Genomic DNA, 25,826 nt, shown 5'->3' on the forward strand with positions numbered 1-25,826 from the left:
TTCAGAGTGTCCAAGTTTTGAGAGGTTTCACTGTAGTTCACGACTCACGTGATTCATACGTTAGCCATGCACTTCACGAGAATTTCATGTCACGCGCACACCTCCTGTAGAAGCAAAAATATTTCAGTCCGCCTATGGCAATAAGATTTTCATTTTCTTTCGAAATTCTTCATCTCACTACTCTATTAAATCTGAGTTCATTTAAAATTTTTCATTTCAGGAATATTCTTTATATTGCCATGCATTGATACCTATGCCCGAGTTGATTTACGTACGCGAACTTATGATGTGCCGCCACAGGAGGTATAGTCCAATACATTTACAATACACTACTATGAACATGTGAACAATATGCCATTGAATTGCATTTGGCAATTTTCCTTTCATATTTCCACAACTGTGTATAACTGTGTGTTGTCTTGTGGTTATTATTCCGGTTTATTGTAGAGAATACATCCTGTTGCTTGTTTTCTTTATTTTGCTTTGTTTCCTCTTTACATTTTTCAATTCCGATGACATCTCATTGTTTCGTATTGCTTTGCAGGTCTTAACCAAGGATAGCGTAACTGTGTCTGTAGATGCTGTGGTCTACTATCGCGTATCGAATGCCACTGTATCTGTGGCCAATGTGGAAAATGCCCATCATTCGACAAGACTCTTGGCACAGACCACACTACGCAACACAATGGGTACACGTCACTTGCATGAAATACTAAGCGAACGCATGACCATATCGGAGGGTATGCAGGTTTGTTTTCCGATGATCGATTTTATGTTGCATTAGGCTTTTCGGCCTAAAATTGAAACTAGGGCCGGTAGCAACAGAAAGAAAGTAATAAGAAATGTAGTACACGAAAATATTTTAAGTGTGTTAGACTTAAAGACAGGATTACATTTGCACTAAAGTCTTGCAATACATTGAAGAATATATAAGATTTTCCAATAAGAGGTGTTTGTTTTGTATTCAAAGAAAAATATAATTTTCTGAGATCAGTGGTGGGATAATAAATAAAAAGTTATGCCACTAATAATGAAGAAAAATATCAGCAAAAAGGTCACCACAAACTAGAGTGATCAAAAACCCGATTTTTTTGAAAGTTGGTTTTTCTAACTACACCCAGAGAAGGAACATGATCACCTCAAACATGTTTTAAGAACAAAATGTTATTTTTGGGTGGTGACCATGTAACATGGTTTTCGCAACAATGTTATTTTCTCGGAAATCATGTATCTGATTTCGGCAAGCAGGTTATATTTGACGAGAAAATAACATTTTAGTGACAAACATGTTACATGTTCACCATACAAAAATAACATTTTGCTCTTGAAACATGTTTGAGGTGATCATATTCCTTCTCTGCGTGTAAAGTTGGCATGGCCAACCCTGACCACTTTGTGGGGCATTTCATTTTCGATACCATCTCAAATTCTTACAAGTATATACGGCCGTAAGTTCGGCCAGGCCGAAGCTTATGTACCCTCCACCATGGATTGCGTAGAAACTTCTACTGAAGACTGTCATCCACAATCGAATTACTTGGGTAAATACGTATATAATTAAGTTTGACAAAATTTTCTATAGAAATAACATTTTGACAAAATTTTTTATAGAAATAAAAATTTGACAAAATTTTCAAAAATTTAAAATTTTGACAACATTCTCTATAAAATTAAAATTTTGACAATAAAATGTTGCCAAAATTTTCTATAGAAATGAAATTTGACAAAGTTTTCTATAGAAATAAAATTTTGCTAGATTATTTTTGACTCGAATGGCAACCATGATTATGAACCGATATGGACCAATTTTTGTGTGATTGGGGATCGGCTATATATAACTATAGACCGATATGGACTAATCTTTGCATGGTTATTAGCGGCCATATACTAACACCACGTTGCAAATTTGAACCGGATCGGATGAATTTTGCTCCTCCAAGAAGCTCCGGAGTTCAAATCTGGGGATCGCTTTATATGGGGGCTATATATAATTATGGACCGATATGGACCAATTTTTGCATGGTTGTTAGAGACAATATACTTATACCATGTACCAAATTTCAGCCGTATCGGATGAAATTTGCTTCTCTTTCAGGCTTCGCAAGCCAAATCTGGGGATCGGTTTATATGGGGGCTCTATATAATTATGGACCGATGTGGACCAATTTTTGCATGATTGTTAGAGACCATATACTTATACCGTGTACCAAATTTCAGCCAGAACGGATGAAATAAGCTTCTCTTATAGGCTCTGCATGCCAAATTTGGGGGTCCGTTTATATGGGGGCTATACGTAAAAGTCGACCGATATGGCCCATTTGCAATACCATCCGACCTACATAAATAACAACTACTTGTGCCAAGTTTCAAGTCGATAGCTTGTTTCGTTCGGAAGTTAGCGTGATTTCAACAGACGGACGGACGGGTATGCTCAGATCGACTCAGAATTTCACCACGACCCAGAATATATATACTTTATGGAGTCTTAGAGCAATATTTCGATGTGTTACAAACGGAATGACAAAGTTAATATACCCCCCATCCTATGGGCGAGGGTATAAAAATACTTCAATGTTTTAATGTAAAAATTAAATTTCTTTGCTGTAATTGCGATAAAAATACCATAGATAAACATTAAAATGTTGGAGTTTTTATTTTTTGGTTTCATTTGCTTTTCGCGAATATTTCGACAACTAAAAATTTTCTTGTACATACTGCATTTGGCTTTCAAAGAATCATTTTGTTTTTTTTTTTTTCAAAATATTCAGAAAAACAGAACTCATTTTCTATAGAAAGTTATACCAAATTAAATCGAATAATTATAACGTAAGAAATATCATAGATTTTGTTGACAAGATATACGCTCCTAATTGAACAAGCCCGATTGGCTTATACTTCATTGAAATATCTCTGGGATTTCTTTGGAAAACCAACGTGTTTTATTTGACATATTGGGCGAATACTATGTTGCAAGTGTTCAGAAACGTGTTGCAAGTGCGCAGAAAGTAAATTAGGGAAGTTTTCTTATTTCAGTTTACATTAAAAAAAAGAAACGAAAACCGGTTTTTATGATATTAAAACCATCGGTTCTACCGGTCTATCGAAAATGAGATTTTATTCAAAACCGACAATCGGTGCAAAACGAAAAACCGGTCCACCGGTTTTCACCGATCGGTTTTTATCACTCTACCATAAACACGGATAAGGGACCAGAATTATAATACCCAGTATCAGGCCTATGGAGTTGAGCAAATTTTGCTCAATGTACACTGCATTTGTAACTCTATGGTGGAGGGTACCGAAAATGGACCACTATAAATGATCTGATTTATTTATATAGACAAATGACAAAATTCTAAACAAATAATTCGTCTTCCAGAAGTTTAAGAAGTAAAATCCTGGAATCGGTTTATATGGATATTATATTAAAGATTGACGATATAAACAAATAATTTACGTTTATGTCCCAAAAAATATTCTTTCCTCCCATATGCATTTTTAGACAGACCCATTTAGTATTCGCTCTAAGGAATTTTTGTTTGGAAGAAAAGTATGTACTTTTTGTGATAGACGTAGATTCTTTTATAGGATGTAAACACAATTTCATAAAGACTAACTCAAAAAAAAAAAAAAAAATTTAAATGGGCGAAAGAGAATGGTCTTGGGGTAAATCCTGCAAAGATAGAACTAGTCTTGTACTGCAAAGATCGCAAAATTCCGACGGTTAAGCCCATATCCTTAGGGGGCATTGAAATTCCCTTTGGTGAGTGTGCAAAATACCTTGGCGTTATTTTGGACAGGAAGCTGAACTTTAAGCTTAATATTGAAGGAAAGGCCAGAAAAGCCACGGTAGCTTTGTACTCGTGCAAAAATGCAATAGGAAACAAACTTATTATACCCTGACCTCTTTGTGGTTTGGTTATAAAAAGTGGGGACTAAAACCGAAAATTGTGCATTGACTATACACGGCAGTGGTTAGACCTAAAATGCTATATGGTGTTGTAGTCTGGTGGCTGGCACTTCAGCAGCCGACAAGTTTATACAAAGTTCAGCATACGACGTGCTTGTGTATCTCAGGCTCATTCAGTAAGACAGGAACAAATTCCCTCAATGTGATGCTGCATCTATTGCCTTTAGACATTTTGGCCAAACAGTCAGCTGCAACAACGGCTGTGGGGTTGCGCGAGCTATCGCTGTGGTTGGAAAAAAGGTACGGTCACAGTTCGGTCCTCAAAATAATAGCAGAAGTGCCTAACGTAGTGGATTACACTTTGGCGAGGCCGCTTTTCGACAAAAAGTTTGTAACTCTAATTCCCAACAGCGAGGCGTGGTACACACAGATCCCAGGGAATTAACGTCATATAGATTTCTACACTGATGGCTCCAAATTGGATGGACATGTGGGTTTCGGAGTATATTCCAAATCTGGAACTTCGAATAGCGAAAAGATCAACTGATCAATGTAGTGTTTTTCAGGCTGAAATATTAGCAATAAGAGAGGTCGCGAATTGGCTGAGAAGTAATGTTCCAAATAATTTTGACATTAATATTAGAGGTGTGCACGTGACACAAAATTGTCGTGACTCACACATGAGTTGTGAGTTACGCTGACGGCAACGGCGTGAATGTATGTAAGCGTGATTAACCAACCAAATGTCGTGCGTGAGCGTGAGTCACGAAAATAATATCTTCGTGAGTGTTCGTGAGTAACGAATTTTAACCATACTCATGATTTCAGTCAGGTTCTATAGGCAAATCACTCAAAAAATTATTCGTGAGTCACGAAGTTTGTCGTGAGTCACGACATTTTACGTGAGTCACGATATTTTTCGTGAGTCACGACATTTAAAAGATTTTTGTGCGTGAGTGTGCGCGAGCACAAATTTTCTTTTCGTGAGCGTGAGTCCTACCAAAAAATATCGTGAGTGAGTGTGCGTGAATAAGGTTCCTCCGTCGTGAGTGTGCATGAGCGTGAGCACAATACTACTCACGTGCACACCTCTAATTTAATATATACTCAGACTGTCAATCTGCAATAAAATCATTGGACTCTGTGTTCCTTAACTCGAAAATGGCCATCGACTGCCGGAAATCTCTCAACGAGATGGCTGAGCAGTACAATATTCAACTAATATGGGTGAATAGCAATAGGAACATATCGGGGAACTGTGAAGCGGATGACTTAGCAAGGGAGCCACCGTGGTGCGATGGTTAGCATGCCCGCCTTGCATACACAAGGTCGTGGGTTCGATTCCTGCTTCGACCGAACACCAAAAAAGTTTTTCAGCGGTGGATTATCCCACCCCAGTAATGCTGGTGACATTTCTGAGGATTTCAAAGCTTCTCTAAGTGGTTTCACTGCAGTGTGGAACGCCGTTCGGACTCGGCTATAAAAAGGAGGTCCCTTGTCATTGAGCTTAACATGGAATCGGGCAGCACTCAGTAATAAGAGAGAAGTTCACCAATGTGGTATCACAATGGACTGAATAGTCTAAGTGAGCCTGACAAATCGGGCTGCCACCTAACCTAACCTAGCAAGGCTAGGGACTACCATACATATTCCAGGGGATTTAGAATCTGGTGGTATGCCTCTGGCTACTTGCAAGCTCTTACTGTGTGAGAAGGCTGTTATGATGGCAAATGTTCGATGGGAGAATTGCAAGGGTTGTAACGACACCAAGCAAATATGGCCCCGTTTAAACTTAAACCGCACACTAGATATGCTAGTGTTCTCGAGGCGTCAGATATCACTCCTGATATCTGCTATAACGGGTCGCTGCCTGAAAAACTATTGGCGCGAAGTATAATAACTATTGTATGAGCTGTCATGATGCGGATGTGTGGGTGTCTTGCATTTTGTGTAAGGCGTAAGCAAATTTTAGGGATTATATAGCTTTAGATTACTGTCGGACCGAGAAAACGTTAACTTAAGCAGCCTGCTAATGTTTTTGGAACAATCTGGTTGGTTCAACAGAAGGAAATAATCGAGAAGGTTCAGCGGTTATAACTGGAAGTGCCCTTATGTAATAGGTACTTTTAGTTAATGTGGTATCACAATGGACTAAATAGTCTAAGCGAGCCTGAAACTTAATCGGGCTTCCACTTTAACCTAACCTAACTCAAAAAAATTTCATTTTCTGGCTAAGTGCATCTTTCCTGGCATATGACGGGATTTATTTAGTTCTTAGAACCTTTTTAAATAAAACAGACAATATAGAAGAAATTATTTCATTTTATTCATTTTTTTAACTTTTATAAAGAATACCTTGTCGTTGAGTAAGCGACAAGAGTAGCTTAACCAACAGAGGAAAAGTATATTTGTGAAATTTATTTGAGCTCTTTTGACCCTTTACTTCCAGCGAAACTATCAACCAATTATCAGAAAAAGTTCTGGTAATTCACAAAAGCCAAAGTAAATTACACTTGAACCTCCCGAAAAAAGTTTTTCGATAGTCGGCTTTGCCTAAATAAATTTTGACAGAAATATTTCGATTTTCCTTTGCCGAAGTGAAGAAATGCTTACTAATTTTTTCGTTTTTTATCTCTTTAAGGTACAATTGGATGAAGCTACCGATGCTTGGGGCATTAAAGTGGAACGTGTGGAAATGTAAGTTAGCCAAACATTTAAACATATCAGTGGAATTACCATCAATACGGTGTTGAGTGCTAGTTGTGTCTTGGAGGATAATCAAAGTTCAATATTAACAGGATCGCCTTCGTTTTCATATGGAAACCGTCTTCGTTGGATTCATAATCGAAAGGTATATATGTGTGTGTGTATATACATCGATTATGAATCCAACGAAGACCGTTTTCATATGAAAACGAAGGCGATCGTGTTAAAATTTTATATCTACTAATATCTATAGGACAATTTTTTCAGATTTTTATATTCTCCACCATAGGATGGTAATATTAACTTTGTCATTCCGTTTGTAAGACATCGAAATATTGCTCTAAGACCCCATAAATATATATTCTGAAACCAGCTATCGACTCGAAATTTGGCATAAGTAGTTGTAATTGATGTAGGTCGGATGGTATTGCAAATGAGCCATATCGGACCACTTTTACGTACAGCTCCCATATAAACCGACGCTCAGATTTGGCTTACGGAGCCTCTTGCAGGAGCAAAATTCATCCGATTCGGTTGAAAATTGGTACATGGTATTAATATATGGTCTGTAATAACCATGCACAAAATTGGTTCACATCGGTCCATAATTATATATAGCCCCCATATAAACCGACCACCCGATTTGGCTTGCGGAGCATCTAGAGAAGCAAATTTCATCCGATCCGTCTGAAATTTGGTACATGGTGTTAGTGTCTAATAACCATGCCAAAATTGGTCCACATCGCTCCATAATTATATATAGGCCCCATATAAACCGATCCCCAGATTTGGCTTGCGGAGCCTCTAAGAGAAGCAAGTTTCATCCGATCCGGCTGAAATTTGGAACCTGATGTTAGTTATGGTCTCTAATAACCATGTCAACATTGGTCCACATCGGTTCATAATTATATATAGCCCCCATATAAACCGATCCCCAGATTTGACCTCCGGAGCCTCATGGATGAGCAAAATTCATCCAATTCGTTTGAAATTTGGTGCGTGGTGTTAGTATAAGGTCTCTAACAACCATAGGAAAATTGGTCCATACCGGTCTTAATTATATATCACCCCCATTTAAACCGATCCCCAGATTTGACCTCCGGAGCTCTTGGAGGAGCAAAATTCATCCGATCCGGTTGAAATTTGGTACGTGGTGAAATTTGGTACATTGCGCTAGTATATGGCCGCTAACAACCATGCCAAAATTGGTCCATATCAGTCAATAGTTATATATAGCCGATCCCCAAAAATAATCTACCAAATTTTTATATCTATAGAAAATGTTGTCAAAATTTTATTACTATATTTTTTTTTTTCAAAATTTTATCAAGATTTTATTTCTATAGAAAATTTTGTCAAGATTTTATTCCTATAGAAAATTTGTCAAAATTTAATTTCTATAGAAAATTTTCTCAAAATTTTATTTCTATAGAAAATTTTTCCAAAATTTTATTTCTATAGAAAATTTTGTCAAAATTTTATTTCTATGGAAAATTTTGTCACACTGAATTATATACGTATTTAATCGGCCTTTTTTGTGTAATATATTCCCCGTATGGACTAACTTACAATTGAGAAGACGGTGTTAAGAAGTTTTAAGATAACTTGCCATCGGCAAGTGTTACCGCAACCCAAGTAATTCTATTGTTGATGAGAGTCTTTAGTACAAGTTTCTATGCAATCCATGGTGGAGGGTACATAAGATTCGACCTGGCCGTATATACGGCCGTATATACTTGTTCCATCTTCATCTGTTGTTTTTGCAAATTAGTAGTTTTTCTAAGAAATCTACAAACGCATAATCACCTTCTTGTGTAATTCCATACCTTGAGCATGCTATATGATTTCTGTTTGCTCAACATTTCGCCTTCATTAAATAATCATATTTATAACTAAATTCTATAATTTAGCAAAGATGTAAGATTGCCCGTACAACTGCAACGTGCCATGGCAGCCGAAGCAGAGGCAGCACGTGAGGCCCGTGCTAAGGTTATTGCTGCCGAAGGAGAACAAAAGGCATCACATGCTTTACGCGATGCTTCAGAAATAATTGGCAACTCTCCAGCCGCCCTGCAATTGCGCTACCTACAGGTAAGATAATATTATATAATTTTTCTTGTGGGCAAAATGTAATTAACGGTGTAAAATTTTATAATTATATATCCATCACAATTGCTATAGACTAGAGTATATATTAGATAGGATAGGGATGACAAATAAATTCCCTTTTAATGAGTATAAAAAGTCCTCAAGCTTACGCATACAGGAAAGCTGTCCCTAAGCCGTACACATAGGTTCATATGACCTAAGCAAAATAGTAAGATTGAACTACAGTATGGTTAAAATGATTTGGCTCTAATGATTTTCTTCTTTACTTTTAGTTCATTTTTTCTTTTATGAGAAGATGTAATTTCGTTCACTGGAAATGTCAAAATGTTCAGTATAATTTAGTTCAGTTTTCGCGCGAGGTAGTTCATCCTTCTATAAAACAATTTACTTTTTGTCGGTGTGATAAGTTTTTACATTCAAGAGGAGCAGTCGGCGACCCATTTTTTTAGGGTACCTATCCGTGTTAAATCGTCACCAATTTTGGGAGAAGTTCTCTTGAATTCATATATTGTTGTCGTATATATTTATCACCCATCAGTCCATAGTTGGCTTAACTACCTTCTTTCAAGTTTAGGGTAGTGGATACCCGATATCATTTTAAGCCCTTTAAATTTGTTGGGAGCTATATATAATATATTTATATTTTCATATTTTAAAATCTTGACAAAATTCGATACATGTATAAAACAAGTAAGTAAAGTAGAAAGTCGGGCGGGGCCGACTATATCATACCCTAAACCACTATTACAGAATTAGTAATCATAAGCATTTGTGGGGTAACATATATAAACCGCAGTTGCATATTTAAGAAAATTAAGGGGTACATGTCTATGGGTGCTTTGTGTCAATCTGACTATAGCTCATAGTCAATGTTGCCAGGGAAAATGTTCGGTTTACCCTACAAGGACAAAAACAGTTCCCTACTTTCCCATACATTCCCAAACAATTTTCCCTACTATATTTTTCGTTAAATTTAAAAAATTTTACAAAACAAAAATGGTTGTAAGTAGCTTATTATCTTAAAACATGAATATGCTACGTATATAACTTAGAATATAAATTTGTATTGCCACCACGGTTGCCACAGTTGGTAGAATTCTACCCAAATTAGTAATCTTTTTTGTTAAACCTCTTTAAAAATAAAATTTTGGAAAAAGTTTCTATAAACAAATTTTTGTGAGAAATTTTTCTATAGAAATAAAATTTTGACAATAAATTCTATAGAAATAAAATTTTGAGAAAAAATTCCACAGAAATAAAATTTTGAGAAAATTTTTTATAGAAATAATATTTTGAAAAAAATTTCTATAGAAGTACAATTGTGACAAAATGTTCTATAGAAATAAAATGTTGACAAAATTCTCTACAGGAATAAAGTTTACCACACATTGTTAAAGATCAAGCCTTGCCGGCTTCTAATTTCCTCCTCTAGAGCCACCAAAATGTAAAAATTATTACAAATTGTGTTGAGTGAAAATGTCCTACATTGTGGCCCTACGTCCCTACAAGACGCTAAATATTAGAAAAACCCTACATATAGGGAATTTCCCCTACTTCTAGCAACACTGGCGCCTACGGAGCTAGTATGCCACTAATATTGAGCCCATTATTAAAAAAGAGAAAATCGTTAAATTAGTGTGGGTAATAAATACAAATTTGTAAAAATCGAGCAATATTCTTATGTAAAAGCTACAAGTACGTATAAGTACGATCGGATAGTACATCAAAATTTGAAATTTGGGTAACATTGGTTAATAAATAAGAGCACTATGGCCAAATTTGGGAAAATCGAGCGATGCATATATATGGTAGCTATGTCTAAATCTGAACCAATTTGCATAATATTTTGAGGGTTTGATTAATACCACAAAAGGTTACCTTGTGCAAGATTTGAGTAAGATCAGTTAAGAAATGAGGCCTGTATGGTCAAACATAAGGTTATTAGGGGCGAATTTTTCAAAATCGGGTGATACATATATGGGAGCTATATCTACATCTGAACCGATTTCGATGAAATTTTGCACATATAGTTAGTACTGTAGGGGACTGGATCTAGCCAACTTTTAGTAAGATCGGTTAATAAATAAGGGTTCTGTGGTCAAATTTGGGAAAATCGGGATATACATATATATGGGAGCAATATCTAAATCTGAACCGATTTCGATGAGTTTTTGCACATATAGTTAGTGCTATAGAAGATTATATTTAGCCAACTTTGAGTAAGATCGGTTGATAAATAAAGGTTTTGTGGCCAAATTTGGGAAAATCGGGCGATACATATATATGAGAGCTATATCTAAATCTGAACCGATTTGGATGAAATATTGCAGACTTGAAGGGCGATGGAAAAGATTACCTTTTGCCAAATTTGGTGACGATCGGTTTGCAAAAACGCGCAATGTGGCCCCATTTGTCGAAATCGGGCGATACATATATATGGGTGCTATATCTAAATTTGATGCGATTTCTTCCAAATTCAATAGCGTTCGTCCTTGTGCCCGAAAAACTCCCTGTACCAAATTTCATCAAAATCGGTTAATAATTGCGACCGGAATCCTGTGAACAACAAATACATGGACAGACGGACGGACACCAAGCGCTAGATCGACTCAGGAGGTGATTCTGAGTCGATCGGTATATATTTTATGGGGTCTAAAATCAATATTTCTGGTAGGCACATTTTTTGGCCGATCAAACTTATTATACCCTGACCACTATGTGGTTTAGGGTATAAAAAACGTTGAGAAAATCGGTCGCTGGAGTCATATAAATGCCTATAGATGGAAATATGTATGTGGGACAAACACCTGAATCTGAATTTGGTGACATATAGGTGCATATCGTGTATTAGATATCGAAGGGTGTTATATCTAATACTTGACTTTTGTCGCACTTATAGATAAAACAAGTAAAGAAAGTCTAAAGTTGGCATGGCCAACCCTGACCACTTTGTAGGGCATTTCATTTTCGATACCGTCTCAAATTCTTAAAACTTGTTGGGTGCTATACTCGTATATATAAAGGTTTATATTCCCATATCCATATATCTAAATCTAAAACTTCAGTGAATCTTTGGTTATATGAATCCGTGGTTATATGAATCCAAATCGAGCGAAAAATGGGATCTATATTGAAATCTGAACAGATTTCAACAAAATTCGGCATGTCTTCCTGGAATATGAATTCTACTATCCTGCAAAATTTCACGTAAATCGTTGGAAAATGTTCACCTTTGTCGTCATATCCGATTTTACCAAATTTGGCTTTTGAATAATGTTTATTTCACTTCCAAAAAATCGGTATAAAACTGTGGCATCTGGGCTATATAAATGCATAAAACTATACCAACAAATATTGTTCTATTCTGACCCAAAATAGATACTTGTTACAAATTTGGAGTTGATTGCACTAAAACTGCGACTTAGACTTGAATTACAAGAATGTGCTTACTGACAGACGGGCATGGCTAGATCGACTCCAAACCACGGTAGCCACTCGTGCCAAAAATAATCAATATTTGAGGAAATTTTAACAAAAATCTACCAAATTACAAAAATTCCAAATAAAATTTACAAACAAAAATTCCAAATAAAATTTAAAATCAAAACAACAATAGACATTTTATTTCTATAGAATGTTGTTTTTTTTTTTTTCAAAATTGTATTTCTACATATAAATTGGCAAAATTTTGTTTCTATAGAAAATCATGTCAAAATTTTATTTCTATAGAAAATTATGTCAAACTTTTATTTCTATAGAATATTTGTCAACATTTTATTTCTATTGAAAGTTTTGTCAAAATTTAATTTCTATAGAAAATTTTCTCAAAATTTCATTTCTATAGAAAATCTTGTCAATATTTTATTTCTATAAAAATTTTTGTCAAAATTTTACTTCTATAGAAAATTTGGCACAATTTTGGTTTTATCAAAATTTTATTTCGAAAAAAAATCCAAAATTTTGTTTCCATAGAATTTTTTCCAAAATTTTATTATACCCACCCCCATAGAATGGTGACGGGGGTATAATAAGTTTGTCATTCCGTTTGTAACACATCGAAATATCGATTTCCGACTATATAAAGTATATATATTCTTGATAAGGGAGAAATTCTAAGACGATATAACGATGTCCGTCTGTCCGTCTGTCTGTCTGTCAATCGTGCTGAAATTTTGCACAAACTCGTCTTTTGTCTGCAGGCAGGTCAAGTTCGAAGATGGGCTATATCGGTCCAGGTTTTGATATAGTCTCCATATAAACCGACCTCCCGATTTGGGGTCTTGGGCTTATAGAAATCGTAGTTTTTATCCAATTTGCATGAAATTTGAATTTCGGTCCATATTTTAGTATAGCCCCCATAAGAACGATCTCCCGATTTAACTCCTTGGGTTTCTAGAAACCGTAGTTTTTACTTGATTTGCCTGAAATTGTAAATATTCTGGTATTTTAGGCTCATTAAATTTTTATCGGTCCATTTGGTAATGCCTCTATATAGACCGACTTCACTTCTTGAGGGTGTAGAAGGCGCACTGATCATGAAAATTGCTTGAAACTCAATGTAAAATTTCCAGATTTTACTTCTACAGATTTAAGATTTCAAATCAATTATAATTGTCTTGCACACTTACAAGAGATGTTAATGATTCCTCTAAAACTCAAACAAAAATGGTTCTTATAAATCCAGAATATAATATAGTCCTCATAGATGAAATCTTTAAATTTGTCTTCGGGAAGTGTCCTCAAGTCCTCAAGCCCTCCTGAAATTTCAAAGGGAACCCTAATATTTGGTTCATGGTGGTGGGTATTTAAGATTCGGCCCGGCCGAACTTAGTGCTGTATATACTTGTTTTTATAGAATATTTTATCCAAATTTTATTTCTATACAATTTTCTTTCCATAGAATTTTTTTTCCAAAATTTTATTTTTATAGAATATTTTGGCCAAATTTTCTTTCCATAGAATTTATTTTTATAGAATATTTTGTCCAAATTTTATTTCTATAGAAACTTGTTCCAAAATTTTATTTCCATAGAAATTGTTTCCGAAATTTTATTTCTATAGATAATTGAAGTACATTTTAGTTGGAGAGGAAAGTTTCGCAACATCTTTCAAAACATCAAGAAATCTACTAAAGAGTAAAAAATCTACCATGTTTGGTAGAATTCTATCAATTGTGGCAACCGCGCTGAAGAGCCGGCTCTTAGCAATATTTCCGAAGACATCATATGTCTATCTTTTTTCTTTCTGGGTGTTACAAACCTATGCACTAACACAGCATTATGAATTCTTACTCTGTTTTTAACCTATTTGAAACGAAAAAGTTGAAATTATCCATTAAAAGTATGAAAAAACCAAGTTATACAAAATTGAATTAAAAGAACTTCCTGGATAGTTAAAATAAAGAACATCATTGGGAGTGCATCTTCTGGAAGTGCTTTTAAAGTTGTGCCTTTGGAAGAACTTCCAAATTTTTTTGCTGGGTGGGTAATTTATAATAACCTGTTCAACACAGAATAAAATAGTTTTAGTTTGATTCGAAGTACGAAAAATCGTTTGGACTACCCAAAATTCTCATTAAATACGTATGTTTAAATTAGCAAACATAAGGATATGGTATATCGGCTCCACCCCACGTCCAGTACAGAACAGCCCCTGGTGTATATGGACTTGTCCCAGTTCAGGTCAAAACATATGAAGGGGGACGTTCACTTTAATATTTAACATCAATTACGTTTTTCTATTTTTATTGGTCTAACATAGTTTCAAGTTTGAGCTTTAAATCCAATGTACATTATATTGACATAATATATGTCAATATAAACATATGTTACCACTATTAATATTTAATTTATTACAGTATGAACCTATTAATATCTATTTGACTATTGTATATAGAGTAATTTCTTGTATTAAACTTAATTGAAAGTGTTTATTTTAAGTTAGTTATGGTTTTGATTTTAATTTAATATATATCTGTTTTTTATATTTTTTGCAGACCCTTAATACCATATCAGCGGAAAAGAACTCAACAATTGTTTTCCCATTGCCCATTGACATGATGACGTATTTCATGAAAAATAGCGAATCTAAGGCTTTAGCAGCTATGGCTGATGCCATAATCACGAAGCAAGAAGCATGAAATATAAGGCTACCCAAAATGGAATTACTTAAGAAATTATCTATGTAAATGGTGTTGTGTAAATTTTTCACATAAATGCAAATTCTCACTTAGGTGTATTTTACTCAAAATTAAGATGTATTTGAATAATGGAAAATAAAAACAGTAACAAATGTTTCCATTTTATTCAATTGTTGTATGGCACATCATATATGCAAAGTAGTCATTATATTTTGGTAATAACAAATACTTCAAAAATGTGGTTGTTCCACAAATCTTACTTTTTAATCTCATTTCGATAACCTTCATCCAATTTTATCTATAATTTTTGAAGGAGGGGTTTTATTGCGTCTGATTATTATGGCGTATGATTATTTACGGATATGTATAATTTTATTATACCCACCACCATAGAATGGTGATGGGGGTATAATAAGTTTGTCATTCCGTTTGTAACACATCGAAATATCGATTTCCGACTATATAAACTATATATATTCTTGATCAGGGAGAAATTCTAAGACGATATAACGATGTCCGTCTGTCTGTCTGTCTGTCTGTTGTAATCACGCTACGGTCTTCAATAATGAAGCAATCGTGCTGACATTTTGCACAAACTCGTCTTTTGTCTGCAGGCAGGTCAAGTTCGAAGATGGGCTATATCGGTCCAGGTTTTTATATAGTCCCCATGTAAACCGACCTACCGATTTGGGGTCTTGGGCTTATAGAAATCGTAGTTTTTATCCAATTTGCCTGAAATTTGAAATCTAGAGGTATTTTTTGACCATAAAGAGGTGTGCCAAAAATGGTGAGTATCGGTCCATGTTTTGGTATAGCCCCCATATAGACCGATCTCCCGATTTTACTTCTTTGGCTTATAGAAACCGCAGTTTTTATTCAATTTACTTGAAATTGGAAATCTAGAGGTATTGTAGGACCACAAATACGTGTGCCAAAAATTGTGAGTTTCGGTCCATGTTTTGGTATGGTCCCCATATAAAACGACCTCCCGATTTAGGGTCTTGGGCTTATAGAAATCGTAGTTTTTATCCAATTTGCCTGAAATTTGAAATCTAGAGGTATCTTATGACCATAAAGAGTTGTGCCAAAAATTGTGAGTATCGGTCCATATTTTGGTATAGCCCCCATATAGACCTATCTCCCGATTTTACTTCTTTGGCTTATAGAAACCGCAGTTTTTATTCAATTTACCTGAAATTGGAAATCTAGAGGTATTTTCGGGTCATAAAGAGGTGTGCCGAAAACGGTGAGTATCGGTCCATATTTTAGTATAGCCCCCATAAGAACGATCTCCCTATTTAACTCCTTGGGTTTCTAGAAACCGTAGTTTTTATCTGATTTGCCAGAATTTGTAAATATTCTGATATTTTAGGCTCACAAAAACGTGTATCGGATTAAGTTTTTATCGGTCCATTTGATAATGCCTCCATATAGACCGACTTCACTTCTTGACGGTGTAGAAGGCGCACTGATCATGAAAATTGCTTGAAACTCAATGTAAAATTTCCAGATTTTACTTCCACAGATTTAAGATTTCAAATTAAGACGTTATTTTATAATTTTCTTGCACACTTACAAGAGATGTTAATGATTCCTCTAAAACTCGAACAAAAATGGTTCTTATAAATCCAGAATCTGATATAGTCCTCATAGGTGAAATCTTTAAATTTATCTTCGGGAAGTGTCCTCAAGTCCCCAAGCCCTCCTGAAATTTCAAAGGAAACCCTAATAATTGGTTCATGGTGGTGGGCATTGGCGTAGCTAGGGGGGTGCTGGGGGGGGCTATGCCCCCCCCCCAGAATAATCAAAGCTACAGTTGTTTTATATTTTAATTCAAGCTTTGCGATGTGTTTAATCCAATTAAGATTGTGGCAGTGAGAGTATGTTAAGCATATTTTTTAGTATTGATATTTACATAACAACTAAAAACACGTAATAAAAACACTAAAAGGAAACTTGAGACGCACATTTTCAAAAATAGTCAATTTATAACTACGTTGATTAAAATCATAAATCGTCACATGCCCAATTTACCATCTAAAATCGTCAAAATCACGAAAAATCCACAGAGATGGCACCGCTGCTCTCGACAGTTGCTTCGTTGTATTCTGTTCTCAGAGAATTTTTAAAAACTAATCGAAGATAGACGTTTTATAATATTCAATTTATTTTTTGCCTTTTATTTAATTCTTTATTCTTAGTATTTTTTTATACACGATGAATATATTAAGTTTATGTTTTGCTTTATGATTTCTAGTCCTGTTTTAAAACACACATTTTAAATAAAATTTAAAAATCATATGTTTGTTGTCTTGAATTAAAAATAAATAACAAACAATATTTTTCAAACACATACTTAAAGCAATGCTTTTATTTTTTGTTATATTAAATAACGGTAAGTTGCTATTTGATTATTTATAGCGGTGTCGTGGAACCGGCTCCCACACACAATAAAATATTTTTTGTCTTCAACCATGAAATTAATTGATCTAATTAATTATACCCTTCACCACTACTGTGGTACAGGGTATAATAAGTTTGTGCATTTGTATATAACGCCAAGAAATAGTGGACCCATCTTTTCTTTTACCGATCGGGTAAGAATTAAAATCTGAGTCGATTTAGCGATGTCCGTCTGTCTGTCTGTCTGTCCGTCCGTCTGTCTGTATATGTAATTTTGTGCACAAAGTACAGCTCGCAATTTAAGTCCGATCGTTCTCAAATTTGGCATAGGACCGTTTCTTGAGACAGAGACAATTGCTATTGGTTTTGGAAAAAATCGGTTCAGATTCAGATATAGCTGCCATATATAATTATCTACGATGTGGTCATAGTTAGCGTGTTTATCAACCAATTTTCTTGAAATACCGTACATCCAAATTTAATGAATCTCGCAAATCTTGCAAAATATCAGCCAAATCGGTTCAGATTTAGATATAGCTCCCATATATATCTTTCGTCCGATTTAGACTCATATGACCACAGAGCCCAAAATTTACTACCGATCTTCATGAAATTTTGCACAGAGGGTAGAATTGGCATTCTACCAATGCTTGGTACACTTGATTGAAATCGGTTCAAATTTAGATAAAGCTCCCATATATATCTTTCGTCCGATTTGAACTTATATGGCCACAAAAGCCAGAGATTTGCCGTGATTTGCTTCAAATTTTGCACAAGGGGTACGTTTAATAGTATCGTTAAGTGTGTCAAATTTTGTTAAAATCGGTTCAGATTTAGATATAGCTCCCATATATATCTTTCGTCCGATTGAACTTATATGGCCTCAAAATCCAGGGTTTTGCCGTGCTTTGCTTCAAATTTCGCACAAGGAGCACGTTTAGTAGTATAGGTAATTGTGCCAAATTTGGTTGAAATCGATTCAGATTTAGATATGGCTCCCATATATATCTCCCGTCCGATTTGCACTCATATGACCATTTACGTGAAATTTCGCATAGATAGCAGAATTATTATTCTAACTATACATGTCAAATTTATTCAAAATCGGTTCAGATTGTATATAGCTCCCATATATACGTACACCAGAGTTGGGGAAATATGGTCGACTGTTTCATATTTTAGACCCATTTTCAATGGGATTTTCCTCCAATTGACTGGATAGTTTCCACAGAGAATACAAATATGGCCAAAATTCTCACAGTTTACACAAAATTCTGTGATGATTTCCCCATATCCTACACACTGCAATGCCAAAATTTCCACAGAACGGATGAGTTTTAAATAAGGCTCCAAGTCGCCCTACACATATCTTGGCGAGATCTAACCAATATCCTTGTAAAATCGCCATTGCTGAGTAGCAAAAATTGTAAATATTACTCTAATTGTCCTATATCTCGAATACATATGTATCGCCTGAAAAATTAAAAATCTCTTTTGTACATTTGCATTAAAATTTCTCTCGCTTCATATTTCCCATATTTTTTACTAACATTGTGTATCATCCCAGGGCGTAAGCCGATTTAAATTTTAATTCTAGAGTTTTTGTAGAAGTACAAAAAATTGTTTCCATTAAAAGTATTTGTATCTGGAAATGCAAACCTTTATATAGCTCCCAGCAAATTTTAAGTAGTTGAGATGGTAACACAAATGTTTGTCCACATAGTGGTGAAGGGTATAATATAGATTTTACTTACTTGTTTTTAATTGAAATGTATTCAATCAAAAAAAAAAAAAATGATAGTATCAATCATCAAAGCCAATTAAAAAATTAATTGATACAACTAATTTTTGTGATTGAGTTTTTTTGTTTTTGATTGATTTTGCTGCATATTGCCTTTAACACAGCAATAAAATTGAGGATGTATAGTTTTATCAATAGGGGTAATTTATCGCTTCGGAAATTTCGACAAAATTTCGAAGGATGTCTGGGGGGGCATAGCCCCCCCCAGAGAAAATTTCTAGCTCCGCCAATGGTGGTGGGTATTTAAGATTCGGATTATATGGGTAGCCTCCATTTAATTATGAACTAATTTTTGCATGATTAGAGAGCATATACTGACATCACATACCAAATTTGAAACGGGTCTGATGAAGAAGTCAAATCCGGAGATCGGTTTATATGGGAACTATATATAATTATGTACCGATATAGACCAAATTTGCATGGTTGGTAGATGATATTAATTAGCATCACGTACCAAGTTTCAACCGTATCGGATGAAATTTTCTCTTCCAGGGGACCGATTTATATGAGGGCCATACATAATTATGAACTGATATGGACCAAAGTGTGCATGTTTATTAGAAGTCATGTACTAACACGACTTATCAAATTTCAACAGGATCGGATGATATTTTATCTTCCAGGAGGGTCCGGAAATCAAATCTGGGGACCGGCTCATATGGGGGCTTTATATTGAGCAATATGTGCATGGTTGTTATAGTTAGTCCATGCGGGATATATAGTAGACAAAAGAAAGGTCGATTAAATACATATATATTCAGTTCTTGATCGGTATATATAGGGAAGAATAATTACGAACCGATAAAAAATTTTGTGCGGTAAGTATAGATCCAGAACTGAAATATGGGGGTCGCTTTATATGTGGGCTATATACAATTATGAACACGATTCTACCAAAAATGGCAAATTCTTTTACTGTTTGGTAGATTAGTAGAGTTCTTGATGTTTTGGAAAATTTTGCAACTATCAAATGCTTCATAAATTTTCTATAGAAATAACATTTTGATAAAATTTTCTACACACTCAAAAAAAAGTGAACTCACTATTTCACTAAAGCCAATTTAACTATATTTTAGTTCATGAAATTATTATATTTGGAGAAAGTTTCATTTACTCTAATAATTTTTTGCGTACGTTAGTTAAATGAACTAAAAGACGGAAAAAAGTTATACACAAATGAAGCAAAAAGTTTTACTAAATTCGTACTTCTCACAAAATAGTTCATTATTTCTTTAAATTTGTAAATTTTACTACAACAGCGTCCATCATGAATTTCGTATGTCACTAAAGACATTCTTGCAATTTTAAACTCCAATTTTTTCCTTCAAACTTCAAAATTTTCTTTAAAAAGTGAAAAAATTATTTATGTCTAATAAATTTTCTTGAATTTGTCGAAAAGTATTTACTTATTTTTGTTATATCGGCGTGACGCCAGCGCTTGTAATATTGTTTATTTAAAAATTTCTAAAACTATTCAAAATTTTCTAAAATTAATCAAAAGTTTTCTTCCTGGTGGGTTCACTGTTTTTTCAGTGCAGAAATAAAATTCTGACAAAATTTTCTATAGAAATAAAATTTCGACATTTTATTTCTATAGAAATAAATTTTTGACAAAATTTTGTATAGAAATTATATTTTGACAAAATTTCCTAAAGACATAAAATATTGACAAAATTTTCTATAGAAATACAATTTTGACAAAATTTTCTAAAGAAATATAAAATTTTGACCAAATTTTATATGACAATATAATTTTGGTAGATTATAAAATGTTGGCAATCGTGATTTTTCTGTGATTGGGGATCGGTTTATCTGGTGGCTATATATAACTATAGATCGATATTGACCAATTTTGGCATGGTTGTTATTGGCCACACACTAGCGAAATGTAGCAAATTTCAACCGGATCGGATGAATTTTGCTCCTTCAAGAGGGTCCGGAAGTCAAATCTGAGGATCGGATTATATGGGGGCTATGTATAATTATGGACCGATGTGGACCAATTTTTGCATGGATGTTAGGACCATATACGCACACCACGTACTAAGTTTCAACCGGATCGGATGAAATTTGCTTCTCTTTCATATAATAACACCACGTATCAAATTTCAACCGGATGGGATGAAATTTGCTTCTCTTAGAGGCTCCGGAGGTCAACTCTGGAGATCGGATTATATGGGGGCTATGTATAATTATGGACCGATGTGGACCAATTTTTGCATGGTTGTTAAAGACCATACACCAACACCATCTACCAAATTTCTTCCAGATCGGATGAAATATGCTTCTCTTAGAGGCTCCACAATCCAAATCTGGGGGTCCGTTTATATGGGGGCTATACGTAAAAGTGAACCATATGGTCCATTTGCAATACCATCCGACCTTCATCAATAACAACTACTTGTGCCAAGTTTCAAGTTGATAGCTTGCTTCGTTCGCAAGTTAGCGTGATATTAACAGACGGACGGGCGGACATGCTTATATCGACTCAGAATTTCACCACGACCCATAATATAAAATCAATGAGGTTTCCACTAAATCTACAAAGTTACTATCCCTAGATATTTCAATCAAAAAGGCTTAAAGCTGAAATAGCAATAGGCAAGAGTTTTTTCATTGGTCATACTCGGAAAAAATATTATCATAAGCAAAAAATAAAAAGCAAATGAGATTCTTGCCGAACCTTGAAAATGCATTTTTCTTATACAATGATTTTTTTGCATACATTTTTCGTTAATGATGAATTCTTTTGGCCATATCTCCTTAAATATGCGCCCAAGAGTCAAAAGGACGTTAATTCGTGTCTACCCCCAAAAAATCAAAGTTTCGATCCTCAAAAAATTAATTGGCACGAAATTAATGTACAATTCATTAAACTACTAACATTTTTTTTGGAAGTGGGAACGCATTTTTGTCAGTGTAGCATTCAATGGGAAACATATTTCCATGGCATCTGATTTATGAAACATTTTTGAATAGCATACGAGATGGTGAGTATGGGCAAAATTTTGCGATTTTCGACACTCCAACTACATGCGGATATGAAAAATACATAATGCACAAAAAAACAAAAAAAGAAAACATTTTTTGAATGAAACTTTGCAACATTTATCAGAGTTGGCATAAAGTCAATAAACTAAATCATAAGCCAGATGTTACCGAGGCCATTTGGTTGGAGAAGTCGTCGATGCTATAGAGGGAAAAACTTTTATTGTCTCGTTTTTCTCCGTATGCTGGTATATATTAGAGGACATATGAAGCAATTTTACCAAGGAAAATAATTTAAGTTGGCTACAAAGTTTTTGTCAACAAAATCCATTTCTTCAGCATTTTGATGAGTGTTTTTGACGGTTAGAGCAGAAAACCAATGTTTTCATTAAAAATGGATTTTTTTGGAAATGTGCATGCAATTATGGATTTTTTGATTTCGAATTAACCTTCTTTTCGCTCTAAAACTCACAGTTAAGGATATATAAGAGAATAAAACTTCATTGAAAAAATTTCGAATTTTTCCGAAATTTGATATTTTTTGGGGGGTAATCAGGAATTGTCTCCAATTACTTTAGGATGTTAAGTAAAACATAATTTTACCATAAAATTTTGTTTGTGTTTTCAGGAATTACAGGAAAGTTTAAAATTCTGCACCCTCAAAAACGTTCTTCTCTAGGAGGTGATCATATTCCTTTTTTTGGTGTTAGGTTAGGTTAGGTGGCAGCCTGATGTATCAGGATCGCTTAGACTTTCAGTCTATCTTATCACTGAATGCTGCCCGATTGCATGTTAAGTTCAATGACAAGGGACCTCCTTTTTATAGCCGAGTGCGAACGGCGTTCCACATTGCAGTGAAACCACTTTGAAACCCTCAGAAATGTCACCAGCATTTACTTGAAACTTTGCACAGGAAGTAACATAGAAGTCTGTTTCTGTATATTTATGCGTGTCAATTTTGGTTGAAATCGGATTAAATTTAGATGTCCGTCTGTCTGTGAACATATTTTTGTGATCAAAGTCTAGGTCGCAATTTAAGTCTTCAAATTTGGCACAAGTATGTGTTTTGGGTTAGAATAGAACCCTTTTGATTTTGATGGGATCAGATTTAGATATAGCTCCCATATATATTTTCGCCAAATATATATCTAATATGGCCCCAGAAGCCTGAATTTTAGCCTGATTTTCTTTAAACTTTACACAAGGAGTGCAATTGATAGTGTCGTTTAGTGTACCGAATTTGGTTAAAATCGGTTCAGATTTAGCTCCCATATATCTTTCGGCCGATATGGACTTATACCGACCCAGAAGTCTGAGTTTTGCCCTGATTTGCTTTAAATTTTGTACAGGGGGGTAGAATTAACGTTCTTGATATGCATGCCAAATATGGTTGAAATCGGTTCAGATTTAGATATAGCTACCATATATATCTTTCTCCCGATTTTCACTCTGACATGGGATAATCCACCGCTGTAAACTTTTTGATGTTCGGTCGAAGCTGGAATCGAACCCGCGACCTTGTGTATGCAAGGCGGGTATGCTAACCATTGCACCATGATGGGTGTTACTACACCGATATGATATACTACACAGATATGTGAAAAAATTTTCATGTAAAAAAATTTTACTTTTTTAGGTTTAGAATGGAATAACGATTGACAAAGTTTGTAGAATTCTACAAAAAGGGTAGATCTCTTACTGTTTACGATATTGGTAGAATTGTTTTTTATATTAAATAGATTTTCTATAGAAATACAATTTTGACAAATTTTCTGTATAAATACAATTTTGACAAAATTTTCTGTATAAATAAAATTTTGATAAAATTTTCTATAGAAATAAAATTTTGACAAAATTTTCTATAGAAGTAAAATTTTAACAAAATTTTCGATAGAAGTAAAATTTTAACAAAATTTTCTATAGAAATAAAATTTTGATAAAACCGTCTGTAGAAATAAAATTTTGACAAAATTTACAATAGAAATAAAATTTTGATATCTTATAGCGATATGATATGTCATAGCGCCTAGAAATCATTTACGGGGATAGATCCTTTGGGGGGTATGACCGTTGGGGGAATTGATTTTCCATCGTAATCACGAATTAACTTTTTCGCTTTAGATAAGGAGTTGTGAGAGATTAGCAAAGTAAGGTTGTCATCTTTATTATAATTTATTATTTTTTTTTTGAGATTTTGATGCAATTGTTGATTTTTTGGGCCCGATTACCAAATACAGTGAAACCTCTCAAATTTGGGGACGTTTGCTATATTATCGCATTAAAATTAACCTCTCATACCTGGATACCTCTCAAAGATGGGCAAAATTTAGGTGACCGTAAGTGTCCATCTTTCAGAGGTTTCACTATATCCTCCTTTAGGATGCATTCGATTTTTTCAGAATTTATATGTGATTTTGCATTTTTGGCGACCACGAATTTATCTTATTTTTACTCTAGGACGCATTGTTAATGTGATATAAATATTTGCAAAATAAACATTTTGCATAAAAAACTCCAATTTTCAAGAATTAAGTCTTTTTTTACCCTCCACCATAGGATGTGGGGAATATTAACTTTGTCATTCAGTTTGTAACACATCGAAATATTGATCTAAGACCCCACAAAGTGTATAATGGTATTCTGGGTCGTGGTGAAATTCTGAGTCGATCTAAGCATGTCCGTCCGTCCGTCTGTTGAAATCACGCTAACTTCCGAACGAAACAAGCTATCGACTTGAAACTTGGCTTAAGTAGTTGTTATTGATGTAGGTCAAATGGTGTTGAAAATGGGCCATATCGGACCACTTTTACGTATAGCACCCATATAAACCGACGCTCAGATTTGGCTTGCGGAGCCTCTTGGAGGAGCAAAATTCATCCGATCCGTTTGAAATTTGGTACATGGTGTTAGTATATGGTCTCTAACAATCATGCAAAAATTGGTCCATGTCGATCCATAATTATATATAGCCCCCATATAAACCCAGATTTGGCTTGCGGAGCCTCTACGAGAAGCAAATTTCATCCGATCCGGCTGAAATTTGGTACATGGTGTATTTATATTGTCTCTAACAACTGCGCAAAAATTGGTCCACATCGGTCCATAATTATGTATAGCCCCCATATAATCGATCCCCAGATTTGACTTGCGGAGCCTCTAAGAGAAGAAAATTTCATCCGATCCGGCTGAAATTTGGTACATGGTGTTAGTATATGATTTCTAATGACCATGCAAAAATTGGTCCACATCGGTGCATAATTATATATAGCCCCCATATAAACCGATTGCCAGATTTGACCCACGGAGCCTCATGGATGAGCAAAATTCACCCTATCCGGTTGAAATTTGGTACGTGGCGTTAGTATATGGTCTCTAACAACCATGAAAAAATTGGTCTATACCGGTCTATAGTTATATATAGCCGAACCCCAAAAATAATCTACCAAAATTTTATTACTATAGAAAATTTTGTCAACATTTTATTACTACAGAAAATTTTATCAAGATTTTATTTCTATAGAAAATTTTGTCAAGATTTTATTTCTATAGAAAATTTTGTCAAAATTTTATTTCTATAGAAAATTTTGTCAAAATTTTATTTCTATACACTGTTAGAAAAATATGTTTTATATATGTTCCGATATAAACAAAATGTGTTTCGGGCACAATTTTTAAACACAATATATTTAAGGGCAAACATGTAATGTTCCTAAACTAACACAAAATGTTTGGGACACATATGTTAATATGTTAGAATATATTATGTT

General features: G+C 34.5%; 1 protein-coding gene across 1 annotated transcript in view; it reads left to right on the forward strand.

Annotated features, from left to right (window-relative positions):
• Nucleotides 1-15,029, forward strand: part of LOC142234686 (band 7 protein AGAP004871-like) — a 32,408-nt gene extending 17,379 nt beyond the window's left edge. Inside the window, exons 4-8 of the mRNA XM_075305864.1 lie at nucleotides 221-303; nucleotides 545-748; nucleotides 6,552-6,607; nucleotides 8,527-8,707; nucleotides 14,721-15,029. Coding sequence (XP_075161979.1) covers nucleotides 221-303; nucleotides 545-748; nucleotides 6,552-6,607; nucleotides 8,527-8,707; nucleotides 14,721-14,864 — 668 coding nt within the window. The 3' untranslated portion in view covers nucleotides 14,865-15,029. The remainder of the gene's footprint in view (nucleotides 1-220; nucleotides 304-544; nucleotides 749-6,551; nucleotides 6,608-8,526; nucleotides 8,708-14,720) is intronic.
• The last annotated feature ends 10,797 nt before the right edge of the window (nucleotides 15,030-25,826 follow it).

The sequence above is a fragment of the Haematobia irritans genome, chromosome 4 (assembly GCF_050003625.1).
Source record: "Haematobia irritans isolate KBUSLIRL chromosome 4, ASM5000362v1, whole genome shotgun sequence".
Classification (NCBI taxonomy): domain Eukaryota; kingdom Metazoa; phylum Arthropoda; class Insecta; order Diptera; family Muscidae; genus Haematobia; species Haematobia irritans.